Genomic DNA, 15,078 nt, shown 5'->3' on the forward strand with positions numbered 1-15,078 from the left:
CTTCTTAAAGAAAAACTAACAGGTCTGTGAGAGCCTGAATTCTTACTGGTTGGTAGGTGATCAAATACTTATGTCATGCAATAAAATGCAAATTAATTATTTAAAAATCATACAATGTGATTTTCTGGATTTTTGTTTTAGATTCCGTCTCTCACAGTTGAAGTGTACCTATGATAAAAATTACAGACCTCTACATGCTTTGTAAGTAGGAAAACCTGCAAAATCGGCAGTGTATCAAATACTTGTTCGCCCCACTGTATGTAAATAGTTTTTTCAAGTTTTTCATGTGAATAGATTTTGTGTCATTCATCCGTGTGTTTCCATCATTTGGACCATCAGCTGTTGGGTTTCTCAACAAACTACAGGTCATCTGCCATCCCTGACCATGTCACAGCACATCTTTTTTTCATTTTTGTAAGTATAGTGTACATGTGTATTGCGGACATTAAAGACATTTCAAGTTCAAGTTGTGTGTTTTTGTATTTTGCATAGTTCAGTTTTGCACTTTTCTAATATTTATATTTAAAAAAAGTTTTGCCAGTGCACTTTGTTTGCCCTTTTTTCTATCAAATCTCTTAGGCGTAATAGAAGGAAAATATGCGTTTTGTGTGGTTAGTTGTGATAAATGACTGACATAAAATCCAAATACCTTGCAAGATACCTCAGAATGTTAGCTTTCATTAGAGACCAAGATTATGTTTCTAGACAAAGGGGTTCTCAAGTTATAAGCCTTTGAAAACTTAGTATGCAGTCTTGGTAACCAAAGTCCCTTTTTGGAATCTCCAAATGGACCTAAGAAAAACGCGCAGACAGAATTAGGTAGAATTTTTTTTTTTATATATAAATTCCATTTTTGAGTCTTTTGATTTCCGATATTTTCTGTAGTAAGTTGAGATATGTGGCTCTGGTATTGAGACTGTTACCTTTCCAATGATATCAAGTACACCCCTGAGTATCAACGTATATGGGAGCTGGACCACTTGGTACCATTAGGTATGCCGTTTAGACCAAAGATGATGGAATTTCAGCCATTCCATAAAAGGTTTTAACGTTAATTGAGAGCAAAAACCACTAATTAAATTCAAAAATGCACGCAGGTTGGTAAACTCAGATAGACCTATCGATCGCGGATAAAAATCCTTCATAAATTATACTTTTTATAAATCAAAACATTGTTTAGATTAATGCAAGTGGACTTTAATCCAAAGCAAATTTTGCTTTCCATTTCTTTTTCGCATGATCACGATGAAGTCATGATATTATTGTGTTAATAATAAATACGTTTGTGTGTGAGTGTTTGTGTGTGTTTGTGAGTTTCTGTGTGTGTGTGTGTTGTTCTGCAGACACACTGAACACTTCTAACACTTCCTGTTATGAATGAACTTTATTTCTTCTGATCAAACTGAGACTCTGTTACAAACCTCAAACAAAAAGGATTTATTTAGAACAGCCACCGCTTTAAGCTTCTCTAAACACCTATCTTTATTTTGTATTTTTTTGAGAGTTTGAATCGTGAAGTTAAAGCCCTACGCGGATGATGTATGTATGTGTTCTCCAAAAAACAGCAAAGTTTTAAACTTACATTACTAAAAAAGAACGACAAAAAAAAGAAATAAAGCAGGTCGTCAGGAAAGTGAAAGGAGGGCACTGGCCAGGCTCACATACATTTGACATTTGAGGTATTAAAGAAAAAAACAGCAGGAAACTGTGGCTGGAGGTGTGAGGAGATATAGATGATGACAATGCTATGGTACAGCCCCCCAGTCAGTCAGTCAGTCAGTCAGTCCGTCTAGAAGCAACATGGCGATAACAACACTGTGCGCCGTCATTGGTGAGTACTAGGCCAAATTAAAGTGTGTTTTTGTTCTAAAAAGTTAACCCTTGCGTTGTCTTCCATTGGACCATGCACGCAGGTCCTCGATTTTGTCCCTTTTTTCAATGTTTTTGGCGTTTTTTTTGGCGTTGAACACTTCTTTTCACTAGATTACCATGTATAAACAACACTCACGCCAACTTATTATTAGTTTTACACTTATTTTTGGAATTCATGGTCATTAAACCTAATTTATATGAAAGCATTTGAAATGAAAAACATTTTAATTTCTTTTTCGAATGCTACAAAATTGAACAAAAACACCCAAAATTCAATGAAAGTAGAGATCCGATCTCTTGTTGTACTTGTGAAGGGGCGTTGCAAGGAATCATCCATTTCGGTTATTTTTTGGGTGAATAAACTTAGGTAGTTAAAAAGAAATCCATATTTCTAAAATAGAAATTTAGAAAACGGGTCAAATTTGACCCAAAGACAACACAAGGGTTAACTGCATCCTTGTTTCTGAACAATTTCAATCTTAATATCTTAACGTTAGTTTGAAAACTGTGTTGTGTGTCTAGGGTTAGGGATAGGGTTAACAAGATCTCCATAATAACCGGATTTAAACCCTTGTGTTGTCTTTGGGTCAAACTTGACCCGTTGTTTAAATGTCTATATATATATATATTTTTTTTTTTATTTAATTTTTTTATTTAACCTTTATTTAACCAGGTAGGCCGTTGAGAACAGGTTCTCATTTACAACGGCGACCTGGCCAAGAAAAGCGTAAGCGTACAAGACAACATACAGTTTCACAATCAACATAGTGCAAGCAAACCAAATCCAAGAGGCTACAAAGGTGAGGATTAAGTAGGCAGTTCAAGACGGCACAAAGTGAGGTGTAAGTAAGTCGATGGACACGCGAAAGTGGTATGGTGGTAACATAATGTACGTGAAATAGACAATCCATAACATTGGTGAGATGTAGTAAAGAGATAGAATACAATTAGTGCAAAAGGGATATCAGAAACATGGGTTTCTTTTTAACTACCTCATTTTGATTACCCAAAAATAACATGGATGGATGATTCCATACAACGCGCTTCGGAAGTACAATAAAAGATAGGATCTCTACTTTCATTGAATTTTGTGTTTTGTTCAATATTTGTAGCATTTGAAAAGAAATAGAAATCTTTCGAAACAGTATCTCAACTGAACGTTGACATTATGCCATTATATACATTCTGTGATTATCCTTCCTTTAATATTAGTCTAAAAAAAATCATAATGTCTGCTTTTTAACTCAAGAAATAGGTATAATTTCCTATAAATGAGCTTTATTGACCATGAATTCCAACAATAAGTGTAAATCTAGTAATATGTTGGTGGTGTTTATACATGGTAGTGAAAAAAAGAGTTAAACGTGAAAAATTGTGCCAAAAACACTGAAAAAGGCTCCAAAAGAGACAAAAACGTTCAAGACAACACAAGGGTTAAACTATTACTACTAAAAATTTTTAAAAAATAGTTAAGTCTGGTTTTGCAAACGTCTACTTGTAATTGCTTTACAATTGTACATTATTTTGCGTCCTTATTATCCGGATTTATTCATCAAATAATTTTCTCCAATTCAGAAAGTTTTGGTGTCTTTCTATTGTTCTTATTTTTCTGTGACGTTGCTTTGTTTTCGTCTCGACGCCGTTGTAAATGAGGGTCGCCCCCTAAATGATTTCTCGAGTATAAATAAAGGTTGAATTTAATTATATAATCACCACGAATGATCTTATGCAACTCCGGCAATGACTAACTTACTAATACTACCCATACTTATCTGTGTGCATCTCATCAAGAAGCAACTTGAGATAGATAGATAATTGAAAAGAAAAACCTGCTTTATATTTTTGGGCATTATGCATATTGTCTTTTGTATATTTGCACTCTAAAACTTCTATCTTTTCTTATCTCAATAATATATAAACCACAGGGAACCTTTTTGTACCGATAACTAAATACGTAATAATGACTTTTATGCACTGCAACATAAAGATCACAGAAACCACCTGTTTCCCTTCACAGACGCAAATTCATCTTTCTCAAAGTGTCTGCAGAATATGTGTATGTGTGTGTCTCTATGTGTTTGTAAAGTGTATGCAGAGAGCATCCGCGAGATGCAGCGTTATCTTTAACGTGTTAGTTTCTCTTATCGTGGTTTTCACGCTGACAGCGGCGACTTTAACGTATTACTGTAAATGTGATCACATTGTGGGTGAAATATGAAGCCTTGGTGGCGTCTTCTCTATTTTTTGTTGCGCCTTGCAGATGCAGATGCTATCAGCTTTGATTCTTTGAATTGTTATTTTTTTGGCCTTCATAACTTTGCATCTGAGAAATTTGTTGCTGTTGTTTGTGTTTGAAATTGGCGCCTGCAGAGATGAGGGGGTGCCACTTATTGTTCAAAATAACATCCGTAGTGAAAGAAGGCAGCAAGAAAATGTGAAAAAAATATGCGGGGCTTGCTGAGTGTCCACACATCGGAGAAGATTGCCTGCATGTTTACTGCTGCAAGAATTTAAAGTTCTAAGTCTCCAACAAATCCTCCAAACCACAAGATGAAATCAGTCGTTTATTCCTATTTCAACCTACAGGAGCGTTTTATAAATTGGCGCCTCGAGCGGTGGCAGAAAATATGATATTTCATTTGGGGATGCCAGATGTTTGGTTAAGATTCTGCCAAATCCGAAACCGAATACCGAATACTACTCCCATCCTCAGTCCATTAACACAGTAAACATATTAATGAAGTTAACAACGTCCACAGCAGTGTATTATTCATTTTATTTTATTTTAACTGTAAAAAAAAAAGAATAGGCAACATTATGCCAAGAAGACAAGTGGGAGAATTTTTTTTTTTACAATTACCATAGGCCTATGTTGTTATATGTTACGCAAATGTTTTAACAGCGGTGATGTTGTGTATTGTTTAGGGTCCTCGCCACCACGAGACAAATCAGCATTGCAAATTGAACATGTAGCTGGACTTGAATGGCCTTCTTTTGACTGAAAGTACTGCCAAACAACACTTTTTCTGCTCACGAGTTCCATTTACATTCCAGCAGAAACACAAGTTCAGTTATCAGTACCATTGATTGTCAGACACACAACAATCAATCTAAATGAACCATAATCTCTGTTTCTTGCAGCTGCTCTGAGAGTCATTCCCAACAGATCCCAGTTCTTCCAGTATGAGTCCGTCACTGTGAGCTGTGGGCCGCTGGGAAACTCTTCTGGCTGGAGAGTTAAGAGGAACACATCCACAAACATAAACGAATCCTGTGATAGAATGAATGAACCTCACTGCTCCATTAGTGAACTTTACCCGTTAGACACCGGCGTGTACTGGTGTGAGTCTGCAGCGGGAGAATGCAGCAACACCGTCAACATCACCGTGATCGGCGGTGGGTTTAAACAAAGGTGTAGTTCTATAGGAGAGAATCTTTTTAAGATCTCCATATATCATCCTGTTTCTCAGTCATCTAGGCCATACCGGAGTTATCCAGGGAAGGGGTAAACTCAAGGGGAAACTGGAGACATTTCGTCTTTCACCTGAGAGACTTCTTCAGTTTTGTCTACACGGTAGAAAAACTCAGCTAATTAACCTCTGTGTGGTGGCAGCATGCTGTCCTTTCCAACCCGTAAAATACACACGCTTGGGCAGTGGCTGTCAGCATCAGATATGACGCAAAAAGCACCCTTCAATGTATTTGTAGAACGATTTTTTACAATTTTTTCGTATTTTTCTTCAACATTTGTGGCAGGTTTTTATTTAGATTTTTGGCACTTTCACAGGCGTTTTTGGTGCTTCCCCTCCAGTTCAACCCTTCCCTGGTTCTTTATTCTAGTGTTGCTGGAGGTTTGCCCTTTTCAAAAGATCCTAAACTGTCTTCTTCTCTTTCTGGTCATATGTCACTCAGCTGGCGGTGTGATCCTGGACAGTCCAGTCCGTCCTGTGATGGAGGGAGACTCTGTCACTCTGCGCTGCAGAACCAAGACGACTTCCTCCTTCAACCTCACAGCTGATTTCTATAAAGATGGCCGCCTCATCAGGAGCAGCTCTACAGAAAACCTGACCATCCATAGTGTTTCAAATTCAGATGCAGGACTCTACAGGTGCAACGTCTCTGGAGCTGGAGAATCACCAGACGGCTGGCTGACTGTCAGAGGTCCTTGATGGCCCTTTCACACATGCACTACAACCCTGAAATTATCTAGACATTAGGGAACGCAAACGTCCGAATCACTTGTACCAGCTCCTAAGTACAAAGCCTGTGTAATAGAACAGCTCATTGTCCGGAGAATTGAGATGAGAGGATTGAAAATGCGGTTCGTACGATATCATACAAAATTATTTTAGTAATTATAAGTAAGTAATAAGTTATTTTATAATTAGTTTAGACACCAAAATGTTTTTGTTGCTTTTTTTTATGATGGCTATGGGAACTTTTTCCGACTTTTTTAGAGCTTTATGAAGCCCAAACTGTAAGTGAGAAGGCTATATGAGACATGCAATAATACAGTCAACATATTAGACTTTTTTCTTATACATAAAAGCATATCAATAAACTATACGTGTCTGGCCCTTGATGTCATTCTCATTTTCCAGTCTGGTACTAAGTCAAGTTGAGTTTGACATCCCTGCCTTAAGTCGTACTACCGGGGCACAATTACCCGTTACCTGGGTGAAAGTCTTGTGTTTTACCCCGGAACATGAACTCCGTTCCCCTGCTTGAAAGCCCTGTGTTTTAGGAGCCGAACATCCACCCCGACCTCCTCCCTACGCTGATGACAGCGCTCTTTAATCCCAGAAGTTAATGTGGTGCTGACAGTAACAAATACGTGGAATACATGAGTTACAGTGCTTTACTTAGCTATATGTACAAATGGTTCATGAAAACATCCTGACTATAGGTGTAGATATAAATCAGAGTGTGTATAGCATAAAGCCAGCCTTGTACACAGAGCTTTTTTTCCCTTTGCATTGAGGCCAACCTGTGGTCTTTGTGTTTTTGAAGCAGGGCATCCTGAGTCGCCAGACTCCCCTTTCACACGCATTCTACTTCCTGTGATGGGCCTCGTGCTGGTCGCGCTTGTCTCTGTGATGCTGCTCTGCCTCTGGAGAAGCCGCAAAGGTCAGCCTGTTTGAATGTCAACTAAATGACATTTTGCATCCTGCTGTTTCAGCGATACTTCTGTCGAGCGTGGAAGCTTTATTCTTGATCTAGGAAGCAGCAACTTTCAACTAGGTCGTATGAAATAAATAAATACATCTTAAGGTCCACTTACTAGCTTTTTCCTGATTTTCAACTCATCAAAAAAGTGTGTTTACATACAGAGCAATAACGGGTTAAGTGAATAACTGGGTTCTGCCAGTTCTTCCCGTATACATAAGTGGGGAAAAATGGGAAAAATGACCTGAGTAACTCTACCTCGGCCAACGTACAGCCAACAAGGCTTTTTCTTCCGGTTCACCTTGAAAACAACTTGAAAAGTGGGGAGATCATAGATGGCTTTTCAGCGCTGTACATTTCGAACAAGTCCTCAATGGGTTTTAAGGTTTAAAGCTTTTGTTGTTGCTGTTGTTTTTGCCGCCAATATAGGTTGCTCTCTGCCAACGTGTAACTAGTACGTAATGAGGCTTGTTCTTCCAATTGACCATTGTCAAAACCACAACAACATTGAAAGTGGGGAGAAATGAGTCTCCTGGTCTGTCCAGCAATGGGTTTTGTTGATAGTTCGTACCATGGCAAAGTCCTCAGTGGGTTTAAAGGGTTAAACCTCATGTTGTTGCTCTTGTTTTTAGCGCCGTTGCTTCCAACTGCTCTCTTCTATGTCCGGGTCAGAAACTACTGCAGCGGAGAATGCGCAGGCGCCTAACCTGAGTTTACCCCAGTTACGCACGAATAACCCGGTTACTTAAGGAGTAGTCTTGCATTGCCAGACCTTCCTCCACAGCACTACGGAGGAAGGTCTGGCTAGTCCACACAACAATCCGGGATGGGAGAAAAACATGCTCTTGTTTATTGGCATTTCTTTAAACCAATCACAATCGTCTTGGGCAGCGCTAAGGACCAGAAGGAGCCACAGTGGCTATGCAAAATAGTCTCGGGAAGGAACTTGTTTTGGTGGAACATGTGTACGTTGAAAAGTTGTTTTAGTCGTGCAACAGAAAACTCAGATTGGACAGGTATACTAGCTAGCTGTCTGGATTTACCCTGCAGAGATCTGAGGAGCAGTTAACTGTAGTCATATTGTAAAATTACAACACAAAGAAAGAGGAAGGTAACGGACATCCAGCAGAAAATTAGGGAACCAGAACAATCCTGGAAATGAAACGTCATAATTATGGACTGTTAAAGAAGTTATCTAGGTTTGTTAACCGGGGGATGAGAACTCAGATTTTAGCCGGGGTAAGGTCAGTGTTTACATGGCATTTGAGAAACCGGGGTATTGCCTTAACCCCGTATATAATCTGTTTTATGCAGATGCAGAGCAGCCTCAGGAAAAGCTAGTAATCGGACCTTGACCGTGAACATGTTTTGCATGAATGCATGTCTGTAGTTTGAAAAGCGATTCAACAACAGCAAAAAGTCTAATTTTAACTGGGAGTGTCTCCACCTGCGTAGCTCTCCCTGCAGTCTGGGCGATAAAACAAACATACTTTGAGGTCCTACTATTCATTTTAAATAGAGCAGATACATCTTTTGTTGTTAAGGGACATTAGTAGGAGAGTAATGTTCGTCAAGCAGGTTTACAAGTTTGGTTCATGACCAACCCTTTTCTTCCTGTAAAAAAACGTAAAATAAATATGTTTTTGTTAGTTTTTTTGCTGATGATGATGGCATCTCTTTTTATATGGTAGATACTACCAGGGATTATACGGTAGAAAAGACTAGAAAACTTAAAGAATGAATCGGTAAACTGCAGGTTAATTCAACTTGATGACGTAAGCCATCTTTAACGAAGTTTTAAAGACAACTGTAAGTCTGCATGTCCCACAGATTCTGATCTTTAAAACAGCCTTTAAGTTTAAAGCAATGTTTCGTATTGTTTGTGTTCATCAGATTATAACTGCCGGATTTCGGGTTTGACAATTTTCTATTCAACCAATTGATGACTATAGATATTGAAAGGATTTTCAAACAGAACATCATGCTGTTACATACATGGCTGACAGAAAATATATCTTCTCCTTGGTGGTGAAATCAGAACAATATTTCTACCGTTTCCATGTTTACATCTTTGCTTTATTGTCCAAAAGCTTTTAATCCCAAGTTTTCAGCAGCAACATTTCCATTTTATTGGAATTAACATTAAACATATATTATTTAAATGTTAAAATGCGGCCAGTGTCTAACAGTGAGTGTGTTGTTCTGCAGGTAAAGTGAAGCGTGATGTCTCGTACACTAATGTTATCATCACACAGGAAGAGCAGCCCAACAGGATCAGAGGTAAACAAAAGAATACACTACCGGTCAAAAGTTTGGGGTCACTTAGAAATTTCCATTGCACTCCTTTATAGACAGAATACCAGCTGATCTGAGTGGGTGGCTGATCTGTAACGCAATATCTACATTGCCCATTATCAGCAACCATTCATCCAATGGTCCAAAGGCCCACTCTGTTTACTAATTTGATATCATTTTAAAAGGCTAACTGAGAAAACATTGGAGAACACTTTTGCAATTATGTAAACTCATAATGTAATCTGAAAACTGCTGCCCTGATTAAAAAACAATGCAACTGATCTCAGTTGCTATTCTGTCTGTAATGGAGGGGAATGGATATTTCTATGTGACCACAAACTTTTGACCGGTAGTGTAGATACAAGGGTGTAACTTTGGTTTGAGAAATGCGGTTGAGGTGGAGGGTGTTTTTGTTTGAATCACATTTCCTGCATTTCTACATACATTTAAAGGGACTATGGTGATATAAAATCTAGGAAATAATGAAGTTGACCATAATGATAAAGTACAAAAAGCCAAAAACCGAGACTTATAAATGAAATAATATCTAACTAATTTCCCAGTGGATATTTTGCAATATTATATATATATATACAGTATGTGTGTGTGTGATCTTACACCATATAACCATATATATAGAACAATAGATATGACTTCATGTCATATCTATTGTTCTATATATATAAGCATTAAACACTGTGTGAGTATCAGCTGCCCGTGAGTCATTTCTACCACTGTGTATTTTGATTGTTTTTATATAATGTCTCTCTGAGAACATGTGCGTTTGTTGTTATAAAGGGACCCGCCCTCTCACCTAGTTCACATAGTGATCTAGCTCCGTCATAACTCACCATGGTTACAGTAGCAACTAAATAGTTGGCACGAGATCACAGCTCCACCTCGACTTTAACTCTCCACATGCTGCTGTTATTAAACTGACCCAGTTTCTATTTTTACTTTTAATGATTGAAAGTGACGATAGTAATCAGATACAACACATGGAAACAGACAAACATTAACACAGGAGAATAAATATTAAGGCTTCAAAGCTAACAGATAATCTTTAAATTTCTCTTCACTGTGTTTGGATTATTTACAGCAATTACTTTTTGACAGTCCTTTCTTTTCATTTCTTCCTTAAGTGCCTTTAGTGCCACTGTTGTATACTTTGTTGTATTTGATTGATTAGAACACCTTTTTCCTTGGCGCCCCCCCTACTCATGTCTAAGAAAAGCTGAGCCCCCCCCCCCGAGATCAAGATAGAGCCTTACTTTCTTTTTTGATACAGAGGAGTTATCAGCACTGTTACGTTTCTCCGCCATGTTTCATTCATAAAATAGTGATGCCGTGGCGGCAGGAAAGACAAGGATACAACAAAATACATAGTTTTCATACAGACTTTTGTATACATTATATATTCTAGTGTATCATCATAATTTGTTTAACATGTGCAAATATTTTTTTTTACCTCAACCTCAAACCAGATAAAGACTTGCGCCCCCCCGTGTGATCTTTGTCGCCCGGACCCCAGGTTGGGAACCACTGGATTAGAATATTCTTGAGTATTTCCGTCTGCTTCTTTATACTTCTGCTCGGCTGCATCTGTCTGGCCAACACGTTCTCATACTTCAACGACACGACAGGTCGATTGCAAATCCTCCCCCAAAACGACTCATATAAGCGTTCTATTTAACGCCGCGATACGTACCTACGTCACGGATTTAACTCTGTTAAAGTCGGTTAGTTTAAGAAAGTGACTGTTGGCTTCACACGGGACACGAACCGAGGTCTGCTGAGTCAAAGTTGTGTTTTTGTTTGACCCATTAATTCACAGATTACAGGTCAGTTTCTTGACATTATAAGTAGTGGACAAATCTGTTATTTCCTTATTAAAAATAAACCTCATACTGCTCTTCTTCTCTACGTTCTCTCGGCTAAAAGGTCACACTCCTTTGTTCTTTGTTTTCTGTTAGTATGATCACATCTATAGTAGCTAGGGATGCACCAAATCCAGAATTTTGGGGTTCGGCCAAATACCAAAAACACTGGTTAAGATTCTGCCAGCCGAAACCGAATATCGAATCCTACTCCCATCCTCAGTCCATTAACACAGTAAACACATTAATGAAGTTGTCTGGTTAACACAAGTTTTTAGCTGTGACTGTCCTTCCTTTGCCGTACCTGAAGTTGCTGCATTTTGGCTGCTGTCTGGAGATTTCTTCATGCACAACTCGTATTCTTTCAGATGTTTCTTACGCAAATGTTGTAACAGCGGCCATGTTGTGTATTGCTTAGGGTCCTTGCCACCACCAGACAAATCGGCATTGCAAATTGAACATGTAGCTGGACTTGAATGGCCTTCTTTTGACTGAAAGTACTGCCAAACAACACTTTTATTTGGTCACGAATTCCATTTCCCCTTTCTCACAACCTACTGCATTGAACGCTCCGCCTACGTAAACACCTTCCCGTAATCAACGGTGCCGTCATTACGTTGACCAGCGTAGCGCGCGTAGTGCAAGCGTAGGGTTCGATTCGGTGGAGATAAATTCTAAGGTTCAGCAGAAACCGAAACCCCCGTCAAAAATCCAGTAGTCGGCCGAATCAAAAGCCGAATCCTGGATTCGGTGCATCCCTGGTAGTATCATTCTTTGGCAGTATTGTACATTCATGCTTCTGAAAGGCCTCCAGCGAACAGTGACCTAATGTTATACCTGTTTCTATAATGTGATTCTATGCTCCTGCACAGATGTGGACGATGCAGAGTCCTTCTACTCTACTCTACAACCGGTAAACCACCTGACAGGAAACATCAACAGTCTCACTCCCAGCACGCCAAAAAACAACGCTTGGCCATGAGCCTTTGGCGTTTGTTATTGACTGAAGTCTCCTTTAGTGTCTCGGTCAGACGCAGGAGGCTTTCAACATGTGGAAATGTACATTTTATGATTTTATTTGTCTTCTGAGCAGCCTGGCTGAAACTTTTTAACAAAGCTGAGCCACTTCATCGACGAGGGAATGAAGTCTTAACGGTCGACCAAAACAGTGACGTCTCAATTTCATCATCTGGATATAATGAAACAGAAAGTTCAGTGTCTGTGTAATAAAACAAGCTGAAACTGAAGTGAAATAAATCCCATGAAATTCAGACACGCCTCTCTCCCGTTTGTCCTGAATGTCCCGGGAGTTCCCAGCCAGTAGGAGTTAGATTTTTAAGCCACCGGAAGTGGCATGTTCTTCACCGTAAAACGTAAAATATAACTTATAACGTTAAAATATAACTTAGAACGTAACATTTCGTTAAAATATACGTGGCACTTTCTAAAGCCACGTGGCGTGTTATCGCGAGGCTATGTGACACGCGGGGTTGCGTTCAGGAAAAGAAGAACGGGGTTGGGTTAGGGTTTAGGAAAAGAACAACTGGCCACTTAAAAATCAAACTCCCTCTCTTTTCAACACCAGTTTGTGTACGGGAATGAAAATCAAATGTTTTTTATTTAATTTACTTTTTTTTTTTTTGATTTCTTTATTTAAAAGTTGTTTAAAAGTACAGAGTCCAACATGTAAATGTGCCAGATTTAGCCATACAGGCTAATTTCCATCTGCAGTCCCTAGCAGGTTGATGGCTTAAAAAAAACAGATACGCTACAACAATAAAACAAATACACATACAACAAGAAAGACAAAGGCATATACAAGTAAAAATGACACAACCACTATTCCAGATCAGGGGCCTCAATTATAAAACCTGTTACGCAAGAACAAGTCATGGCAGGTTGATGGCATGAGAAAAACATAACACAAGTATCATACACAGTAGACACAGGAGAAAGTGCATAGACACACATTAGGACGCATCAACAACACACAGAGACACTACTGTAGCGATAAAGACAAGCACATTATTCTGGATTATGGCAGCATATTTGATTAGTCAATAACCAAATGTTTTATGGATTTGGAGAAGGATTTGATAGATGTGATGTTCCTTAGTTCAACGTTCTCAGTGTCAGACATTGGTGAGAGATTCATTCATTCATTCACTTATCTCAGATGCATCATTGGTCTGTGTTTTTGGAGTAAAAAGTCAAAATTCTGATTAAAATCAGGAAATAATCAAAGACAAAGTCATCAACGCTGAGACACTGAGGGGAAACTTTATTGTGAGCACGAGATACTTTGCTCGTACTGCTAACTTTATGTTGCTAAAATTAATATTTCACATTCACAGCATGTTATCGGTTAACACTGTAGTTACCTCATCATCTCTAAGTTTGTTGATGATACTGTGAGGTACGTCTCGTTGCGTTTTCAGGAAGATGAATACCTCCTCCTCCTCCTCGGCAGCCACTCTGAATGCTACTCATATTAGTTTTTCGTGAGAATGAGATACTTTTGTGCGCTCACGAAAAATAAAGGGTTTCTTTCACACAAGAAACCCCCTTTAGGGTCTCATTAGAGACCGGCCTTTATTGAACAAGTTTACGGCTAGAATAGAATTAGATTAACAGCCATGAACTTTTTCTTATAACATATTATGTAAGTATATGTTAATTCCCTTTTACAGCAGTTAGGGTTAAAAGCAGGAAGATACTATCAGGAAAACAGAGATTAGCTTTCTTTCAAGTAAGATTGTTCCCTTTAAAATGTCTGAGTTGTAGACACAACAGAGTGAAAATAATAAAGCTGAATGAACTGACTTGCAACCTAGAAACCCAAACAATGATCCAGACTGGTACACACAGATTCCTGAAGGGTGTTCGAGACTTCTTTCGACATGCCGTCATATTTGTTCATATTGTTGACATAAGCATTTCTAAGGCATGCTGCTTTAAGTCTCTACATGTCATGTGTTGACTATCAGTCTGTCTATGAGGTCAAAAGTCGACTTTAATAATAGTTAATCATTAGGTGTTGACAGAAACTGATGACATGAATGTTCCTATTCCTATTATTAGCAACACAGAGAATGTGAGTACTATTAATAGCTGACCAAACCGTTACTTCCTCATGACATACATTCTGATCGTTAGTTGTCACAAAGGGAATCCCCTACCTTTTGTGTACACACTAAACACAAACCTATGAGACAGGACCGAAATACACAAAGAAAAGGCACAGTGCAGGGTAAGAAACAAGCCCTGTTCAAACATTAGATTCATGACTTAGTTTTTTATTATTATTTTTTGGGCATTTTCAGCCTTTATTTTTGACAGCACAGATGAAGATACAAAATGGGAGAGAGAGGGGAGAATGACATGCAGCAAAGGGCCGCAGGTTGGAGTCAAACACCGGATCTGCTGGGTCGAGGAGTAAATATCTATATATGTGCTCCTGCTCTACCAACTGAGGTATACGGGCGCCCTAGATTCATGACTTTTAACCCTTGTGTTGTCCCCGGGTCAAATTTCACCCGTTTTCAAAGTTTTTTTATATCAGAAATATGGGTTTCTTACAAGCAAATTGCCCCAAAATAACTAGGATGCATGTACGTTGTATAGGACCCATACAACATATACATCCATGTTGTTTTATTTGATTTCATAGCATTTGAAAACATTTTTTGGTTAAAAAACAGCATCCTGACCAAACTTTGACATGAACCAGTCTGTGATTCACTCAACATTCTCTGATCTTAACTGTTAGTCAAAATAATTCATAATTTCAGCTTTTAACTCAGATATTAGGTATAATGTCATTTAAATTAGGTTTAATTTACCATGAATAAAAAAAAAATTGAAAAGA

The 15,078-nt window shown here is 38.5% G+C and overlaps 1 protein-coding gene across 2 annotated transcripts; it reads left to right on the forward strand.

Moving 5' to 3' along the window:
* The first annotated feature begins 1,743 nt into the window (after positions 1-1,743).
* Positions 1,744-12,481, forward strand: LOC120572237 (sialoadhesin-like). 2 transcript variants are annotated; one of them, XM_039821455.1, is made up of 6 exons: positions 1,744-1,831; positions 5,014-5,268; positions 5,785-6,033; positions 6,883-6,999; positions 9,247-9,318; positions 12,083-12,481. In XM_039821455.1, exons 1-6 carry the CDS (start codon positions 1,801-1,803, stop codon positions 12,190-12,192), a joined length of 834 nt encoding a protein of 277 aa, XP_039677389.1. In that variant the 5' UTR covers positions 1,744-1,800; the 3' UTR covers positions 12,193-12,481. The 2 variants fall into 2 exon arrangements, with proteins under 2 accessions (XP_039677389.1, XP_039677390.1); XM_039821456.1 differs by having other exon boundaries at positions 6,886-6,999.
* The last annotated feature ends 2,597 nt before the right edge of the window (positions 12,482-15,078 follow it).

Source organism: Perca fluviatilis, chromosome 14 (assembly GCF_010015445.1).
Source record: "Perca fluviatilis chromosome 14, GENO_Pfluv_1.0, whole genome shotgun sequence".
Taxonomy (NCBI): Eukaryota; Metazoa; Chordata; class Actinopteri; order Perciformes; family Percidae; genus Perca; species Perca fluviatilis.

Coding starts and splice junctions, on each gene's coding strand:
- LOC120572237 (XM_039821455.1), top strand. CDS start 1,801: ATGGCGATAACAACACTGTGCGCCGTCATTG. Junction 1,832..5,013: donor AACACTGTGCGCCGTCATTG/GTGAGTACTAGG, acceptor TGTTTCTTGCAG/CTGCTCTGAGAGTCATTCCC. Junction 5,269..5,784: donor CAACATCACCGTGATCGGCG/GTGGGTTTAAAC, acceptor TATGTCACTCAG/CTGGCGGTGTGATCCTGGAC.